Here is a 7,713-nt window from a genome sequence, read left to right as displayed (position 1 = left end):
CACCGCGTCGCAAAGCATCACGGGATTCGTAGTCCGCGACGCTTCGCCGCCCGCGTTGCGCGCCGCGCTCAGAACTACGCGTCCCACAATGCAACGCGCTCGCTGAGTGCGCATGCGTTCGGTAGGGGGATTGAGGGGTCATCCTTCCCGGCATGCTTCGCATCACGTGACCGCGAGGCGCCTACAAATCCCGTCATGCGGCGCGTGTCAGTTGACTCCGCAGCCGGCAGGAGCCGGGGCGGGTGGACAGCAGAGGGGAGCGCGCCGCCAGGGGGAGCGGCCGGGACTGGGACACTGCGAGGAGCTAGGCCGGCCCCCAACTTGTGCCCGGCTCCACGCAGGGCCCGTGGGCGCCCAGCTGCCGGTAAGGAGCTCCCTGCGGCAGCAGTGATGTGCAATTAGGGTTATTTTTATTATTTTTTCCGAATGAATAATGTTATATCGGAAATTATAAATTTATATCTCTCATGAAAGGGCCTCGTTGTTACAGGAGGTGAAGCTCTTGGCAAAGGTGGGCTGTGCTTTCTGCACTGAGCTGCTTATGCTTCGCCTGTTGGAGCCGCTCTGGGTGCTGTGAGTGATGGGTGGTGTTGGAGGCTCTGTGCCCCCCACTCTATTGCAGCCCCTCCAAAGAAAACAAATCTGGAGGTGGTGCTGAGATTCAGCCTCTTCTCCTGGAGCCTTCAGCCTTTTTTTCTCTATTTTGAACTCAGATGATGAAGCTTCTGGCTGGGCAGCAAGGAGTAACAGCACCAGAGGGACCCTGCAGGATGTGCCACCCCAGGGTCTGTTCTAAAAGCACTTCTCCTCCTCCTTGGAATCCCAGTGCAGCCATGTCACCTGCACTGTGTGAGCAGCGGGCACTGGGTGCTGCCAAGTGGCAGCCATCACCTTGTGGTTTGTTTTGAGGGAGTGGCAGTGTGAGAAAAACCACAAAGCAAACATCACTGGTGCAGTGCCCATGGCTGCACGTGCCACTGTGTGTCACCAAGGCAGCCCTGTCCCGTTGCAGGGGAGCAGTGGGGTTTTGCTAGAGCCAGGGGCCGCCCTGCTGCTGTTTGCTTGGCCAGTGGGGACCTGATGGCAATAGTGAATGTGGGGCAGTGGCCTCCTGGTGTTTCTACTTTGGCTTTTAGCCCTAGAGTGCCACTGCTTGTCCTGCTGGCAACATATCTTAGGTGTGAGAAGTCGTGCAGGTGGTGCCCTGAGCACGGGCTGTGCCTGTGCAGCCCGGCTGCTGCCTCTGCTGGAGCCCAGCGCAGTCCTTCTGCAGCAGGGCTCTCCCTGGAGCCGGGTTGGCTGCACAGGGAGGCTCTGCCGGTTCCTGCTGCGGAACAGCCCTGGCCAGGGGGTGTGTAGGGTGGGCTGGAAGCCAGAACGCAGCCGTGCCCTGCCAGCTGGCAGAGATGGGTGGCGGCACCGGGGCATAGGAAAGGAGGATCCATATGGAGGGGCTGTTTGGGTTGGCTCACTCGGGGCACCCTCTCGCTGTCGCACGCACGTGGCTCTTCCCACACCGCCATCCCCTTCCCGTTTCCCGTGGCCCGGGAGAGCTCTGGGGCTCCGCTCTGGCTCAGGGCCGGGCTGCAGAGCGCTCCGCCCCACCGGCAGCACGCAGCGGATGCCGGGATGGGGCTGATCCCGTCGGTCTGAGCCGAGCCATGCCGTGCCGAGCCGCCGTCCCGTGCGTCCCAACCCCGAGGGCTTCAGTCCCGGTGCGTCCCAGCGCGGTGTCAGCGTGGCTCGGAGCTGTGGCGGTGCTGCTGTGCACGGTGCTGAGCCCTGGGTGGGCTGAGGCACAGCCCTTTCCTTTCCGAGACCCGACGCTGCCCTGGCACCGCCGCCTGGAGGACCTGCTGGGCCGGCTGACCCCCGCCGAGATGGTGCTGCAGGTGAGGGCACGTTGAGGGGAGGGGGCACAGCCCTCAGCTCCTGCTCAGCGCCTTGCGGCCCGCAGATGGCGAGGGGGGGAGCCCTGCGGAACGGCCCCGCACCCCCCATCCCACGTCTGGGCATCGCGCCCTACAACTGGAACACCGAGTGCCTGCGGGGCGACGCGGAGGCACCCGGCTGGGCCACAGCTTTCCCCCAAGCGCTGGGGCTGGCCGCTGCCTTCAGGTACAAGGGCTGGTGGTGGCCATCGTGGAGCGGAGCCCACACACACCGGCGTGCCCTGACACCCCCGTGCTGTCCCTGCAGCCCTGAGCTCGTGTACCGAGTGGCCAACGCCACGGCCACCGAAGTGCGTGCCAAGCACAACTCCTTCATCGCTGCCGGCCGCTACGATGACCACACGGGGCTCAGCTGCTTCAGTCCTGTGCTCAACATCATGAGGCACCCGCTGTGGGGCAGGAACCAGGTGCTGGGGATGGGGTCAGGGTGGGATCCAGCCCCACGGGACCGTGCTGCAGCATCCTGAGGATGGCAGCAGCTCTGGATGAGGGCTGTGGGGGTGGGAGGTCTGCGGAAGCGCCGTGACCCTGCATCCCTCTGCTGCACCTCCAGGAGACGTACGGGGAGGATCCGTACCTGGCAGCAGAGCTGGCCACGAGCTTTGTGCAGGGGCTGCAGGGTCAGCACCCCCGCTACATCAAGGCCAGTGCTGGCTGCAAGCACTTCAGCGTGCACGGTGGCCCTGAGAACATCCCCGTCTCCAGGCTCAGCTTTGATGCCAAGGTGAGCACGGTGGGGGCACGGGGCGGTGGGTGCCCCCCAAGTGCTGATGTTTCTGCCACCGTGTACACAGGTGCTGGAGCGGGACTGGCGCACCACCTTCCTGCCCCAGTTCCAGGCATGTGTGCGTGCCGGGTCCTACAGCTTCATGTGCAGCTACAACAGGTACTGAGCATGGGGGGCTCAAAGGGGACCGCGTGGCACTGCCCCATCTGCACTGTCCTCTCTCCAACAGGATCAATGGCGTCCCTGCCTGCGCCAACAAGAAGCTGCTGACGGACATCCTGCGGGGCGAGTGGGGCTTCGAGGGCTACGTGGTGAGCGACGAGGGGGCTGTGGAGCTCATCCTGCTGGGGCACCGCTACACACAGACCTTCCTGGAGACGGCCATTGGTGAGTGGGTGGGATGGGAGTGAGATGGGTGCCACGTGGCCACGGCAAGCGGTTCTTTGTCTCCAATGTTGCAGCGTCGGTGAACGCCGGCCTCAACCTGGAGCTCTCCTATGGCGTGAGGAACAACGTCTTCATGCACATCCCCAAGGCCTTGGCCATGGGCAACATCACGCTGGAGGTCGGTGATGAGGAGCCCTGTGCTCCAACTGCTCCGTTGCCCAAAGCGTGATCGAGATTCTGACACTGGGGTTTTGGCAGACTCTGCGTGATCGTGTCCGGCCCCTGTTCTACACACGGCTGCGGCTGGGGGAGTTCGACCCCCCGGCCATGAACCCCTACAACGCCCTGGAGCTGAGCGTGGTGCAGAGCCCTGAGCACCGCAACCTCTCACTGGAGGCAGCCATCAAGAGCTTCGTGCTGCTGAAGAACCGGCGGGACACGCTGCCGCTCCGGGAGCTGCACGGCAAGCGCCTGGCGGTGAGACCTGGACTGCTGTGCACCGGTGCGTCTCTTTGTTGGCACGGAGCTGTGGGTGCCTGTCTTCACCCCTCTCCCCTCTGCAGGTGGTGGGTCCCTTTGCAGACAACCCCCGTGTGCTGTTTGGGGACTACGCACCGGTGCCAGAGCCACAGTATATCTACACGCCACGGTGAGCCCCCATCTGTCCTCAGCCCTGGGAGCACCTCGGGTGCGTTCTGCCCCTCTCAGCCCTTCCCTGGGGTGATGGGGAGCTCCCCCCATGGTGCGCTGATCCTGTTGTGCCCCATGCAGGAGGGGGCTGCAAACGCTGCCAGCCAACATCAGCTTTGCTGCGGGCTGCCGGGAGCCACGGTGCCGGGAGTACTCACAAGCTGAGGTGGAGGATGCGGTGCAGGGAGCTGATGTGGTGCTGGTGTGCCTGGGGACGGGTAGGTTGGAGCACGGGGCAGGGATGCTGCCATTTGGGGAACGTGGGGACGGGGTGCAGTGTGGTGTCCCTCGGCTTCCTGCACACAGGGATAGATGTGGAGATGGAGGCGAGGGACCGCAAGGACCTGTCTCTGCCCGGACACCAGCTGCAGCTGCTGCAGGATGCTGTGCGTGCAGGTAGGGCACTGCACGTGGTCTGTGGGCAGGGGACGCGGCACACGTCCCCCTCCCAACCCCAAAACAGCACCGGTGGTGTGCTCATGGTGAAACCCCTCTCCTGAAGCTGCTGGGCACCCCGTCATCCTGCTGCTGTTCAATGCGGGGCCTCTGGATGTGAGCTGGGCACAGGCGCACGACGGTGTGGGGGCCATCCTGGCCTGCTTCTTTCCTGCCCAGGCCACCGGCCTGGCCATTGCCAGCATCCTGCTGGGCGAGCAGGGGGCCAGCCCTGCAGGCAGGCTGCCAGCCACATGGCCTGCAGGCATGCACCAGGTGAGTGCAGGACACAGCTTCTAAGTGGCCACGGGGAGTCGCTGGGGACCGTGCTCACACCTGATGGCCCTGCTCTGCCCGTAGGTGCCCCCAATGGAGAACTACACCATGGAGGGTCGGACGTATCGCTACTACGGGCGGGAGGCCCCTCTCTACCCCTTTGGGTACGGGCTGTCCTACACCACCTTCCACTACCGGGACCTGGTGCTGAGCCCCCCGGTGCTGCCCATCTGCGCCAACCTCTCCGTGTCGGTGGTGCTGGAGAACATGGGGCCACGTGACAGTGAGGAGGTGAGCACGGCTGCTCCACTCATCTGTGGCCATCTGGGGGGCTCAGGTGAGGCTGGGGTCCCTCCTGCTGATCCCCTCCTTGCAGGTGGTGCAGCTCTACCTGCGCTGGGAGCAGCCATCTGTGCCGGTGCCGCGCTGGCAGCTGGTGGCTTTCCGCCGTGTGGCCGTACCTGCTGGTGGTGCCACCAAGCTGTCCTTTGGTGTGTTGGCTGCCCAGCGTGCCGTCTGGACTCAGCAGTGGCACCTGGAGCCCGGAGACTTCACGCTCTTTGCTGGTGGGCAGCAGCCAGGGCAGCAGATGCGGGCACCCTCAGAAGTGTTGAGCGCAAAGTTCAGTGTCACTGGAGCTGCCCGGGCACTGCACAGCTGCTAGAGGTGGGGACGGGTGTGAGGATGAGTCCTGGGGTGTGGGGGGCTGGAGGAAGGATGATGCGCAGTGGCTGTGCAGGACAGAGGGAGCACGGTGCTCTGCCTTGCAATAAAGTGCTCTCTGCTCTCCAGGAGGCTGTGTCCAGCCAGCATGCTGTGTGCGTGTCCTATGGGTGCTTGTAGCCACACAGTAGTGCCACCCCAGCACACGCCTCGCCCCAGTTCAGAGCACCCAGAGCTGCTCTAGGGTCGGATCCAGCACTCTGGTCAATTTCGTGCTGCACTTTTGCCCCCCATCCCTCTCTCCTTGTCATGCTGGCCCCATGGCCGTGCAACCACTGTGCTTCCTGAGGACGGATCCAGCCCTGCCTTGCTCGGGGCTGGGGGGAGGTGCTCCCCCCTCGATGCAGGGAATGTGCTGGAGCTGGCCCAGGCGGCTGGGCAGCTATAAATAGGGCTGGGGCACACGTGGGTCTGGCGGCTGCGGGGCATGGGATGGGTGTGGGGCTGCAGCCATGTTTTGGAGGGAGGGGTGGCACAGGGGTCTGGGATTTTCTGGGGATGGCATTGTGGGGAAACAATCCCCCCAGCCCTTGAGCCATGGGGCAGGAGGATGAGGTGGGTCATGCAGGGACCATGTGAGGCAGCCCAGGCCCAGCACCATGACATCAGGGCACTAATTACAGATGCTGACGGGGATAATTACAGAGCTGGGGCAGGGCAGGGCTCAGCCTGATGCAGGCCCATTTATCACTGGTCCCCACCAGGCATCATTCTGCAGCAGCCCCATAGCAAGGAGCTCAGGGCACAGACCCTCATCCCCAGGATCTCGTAGTGATCAGGGTCAGCATTTTGGGGTTCAGCTCGGCTTGGTATACAGAGCTATGGGGTGGGAGCAGCCTGGGGAGGGGGCAAAGTCCTGGGGCTGGAGGAGGAGGTGTGAGGCAGAGGGTCAGGATGGGGGTGTCCTGCAGCACTTTGCTCCATGATGTCAGCCTTGCCAGCAGGGCTGTGTTTGCCTCTCTCCCACCCCTGTTTGCACCCATCCTGCCACAGTCACGGGGCAGTGCTGCTGCTGTAATTATCCTTCGATTTTGGGGGTGCTCAGCACCCTGCAGGCAGTAGGGCTGAGCAATTGGGATGAGGCATTGGAACGAACTGTGGGGCTGGGCCGGGGGGGAGGGGGAGATGACCTGTGGCAGCCCCCTCTTATGGAGCAGGGCTGGGGGTCGAACCTTGGGCCGGGGGTCTGGGCAGCACAGAGGGCTTTGGGGAGTGCAGCCAAGCGGTGCAGCTCTGGGTGTGCAGTGCTTGTGATGAGCTCATTGATTTTTCCGTGAGCTCGGGAAGGGCGGCAGTTCCCAGCATCCATGGGAACGAGGAGGGGGGGTTGGACCCAGCACCCCCAGCAGCAGTGCTGTGCCTGCAGCAGAGCAATCGATGGCAGTGCTGCTGCTTGTAAGAGGTACTGAGTGGGGCTGGCACAGCTCTGCAGTGCTGCTGCCCTTGGCCCCTGCCTCACACTGCCCTGGGGGAGCATGGATCCACAGCATTGCGGAGCCCTGGGTGATTAAAGGCTATTCCTTAGTGCCATCCTGAGACTCAATGGGGCTGTGCCCAATCCCATCCCCTTGGGGCTGTGTGGCTGCTGGGAATGCGGGGAAAATCCCAGCTCTGAGCCAGGCCAGGAGCCCATGGGGTGCAGTCGGCGATGCCAAGAGAGGGGCACACAGTTTTGGTGTGGGTGGTCACACCTATGGTGGACTGAGCAGGTCCCTGTTGGTGCCCCTATCCCTGCTGGTTCCAGCCCAAGGGTGTGCCAAGCTGCATGTCCCCATCTGATCCATGCACAAAGGTGACCCCCTGAGCCAGCCAGCTCCCCCTCACCCCTCTGTCATCTCTGGGCCTGTCCGCTCCCATCCCTGAGTCAGAAGAACAGAGGGCAGGGGTTTGGGGAACCTGTTTGGCAGGAGGAGGGATGGCAGGGGATCTCCTGGCCTCGTGGTGACATCATCCCCAAAACAGGCGCCTCTGACGGGGCGATGCCTGCAGGAACCTGAGCTGTGCATCACCTCATCCCCCTGCACCCAAAGGTGCTGCGGCCCTGTGGGTGTCCCTGTTGTTAGGGTGGGGGTGGGATACGGAGTGGTCCAGTGCAGTGGTGCATCAGCATCACCCCGTGGTGTGAAGCAGCTGCTGGCAGTGCTGGGGGGTACAGGAGGCAGAGGGATGGGGGTGAGGCCCCACAAATGGTGGAGATGGAGCTCTGGGATGAAAATCAGCATCCCTTTGGGCTGACGGGGACGGGGCTGCTGACCCAGATGGCGGTGGCTGTGCAGGCAGGGCAGGTTCCACCCTCAGCTTCATACGCGCTGGGGACCAGCTCCAGGTGATGCTGGGAGAGGTGAGCGTGGTTGTGAGCCCCGGCATTTGGGAGAAAACAAGAAAGGATGGAGGTGGGCGAGCGCGGGGCTGAGGATCGGCCCCAACACCGGCAGCGGTGCCCGGAGCGGTGATGACGGGCGGAGCATCTCGGCTCCATCCCATCCCCATCCCACCCCATGGGTGCCGGCAGGCGCGGGGCCG

General features: G+C 63.7%; 1 protein-coding gene across 1 annotated transcript; it reads left to right on the top strand.

Annotated features, from left to right (window-relative positions):
- The first annotated feature begins 1,559 nt into the window (after positions 1-1,559).
- Positions 1,560-5,259, top strand: LOC104914291 (probable beta-D-xylosidase 2). The gene is made up of 14 exons (XM_031556802.1): positions 1,560-1,892; positions 1,958-2,118; positions 2,200-2,359; positions 2,506-2,676; positions 2,747-2,838; positions 2,909-3,066; positions 3,141-3,244; positions 3,325-3,543; positions 3,630-3,715; positions 3,838-3,974; positions 4,063-4,152; positions 4,259-4,467; positions 4,552-4,758; positions 4,844-5,259. The coding sequence occupies exons 1-14, from the start codon at positions 1,662-1,664 to the stop codon at positions 5,129-5,131; spliced, it is 2,313 nt and encodes a 770-aa protein (XP_031412662.1). The 5' UTR covers positions 1,560-1,661; the 3' UTR covers positions 5,132-5,259.
- The last annotated feature ends 2,454 nt before the right edge of the window (positions 5,260-7,713 follow it).

Source organism: Meleagris gallopavo, chromosome 25, assembly GCF_000146605.3.
Source record: "Meleagris gallopavo isolate NT-WF06-2002-E0010 breed Aviagen turkey brand Nicholas breeding stock chromosome 25, Turkey_5.1, whole genome shotgun sequence".
Classification (NCBI taxonomy): Eukaryota; Metazoa; Chordata; class Aves; order Galliformes; family Phasianidae; genus Meleagris; species Meleagris gallopavo.
This window is presented reverse-complemented; position numbering and strand designations above follow the sequence as displayed.

Bases quoted from the DNA above. Each gene is read 5' to 3' on its own strand.
- LOC104914291 (XM_031556802.1), top strand. From the start codon at position 1,662: ATGCCGTGCCGAGCCGCCGTCCCGTGCGTCCCAACCCCGAGGGCTTCA. The intron at 2,360-2,505 runs GTGCTGGGGATG...CTGCACCTCCAG, and splicing joins CGCTGTGGGGCAGGAACCAG to GAGACGTACGGGGAGGATCC. The intron at 3,544-3,629 runs GTGAGACCTGGA...TCCCCTCTGCAG, and splicing joins TGCACGGCAAGCGCCTGGCG to GTGGTGGGTCCCTTTGCAGA.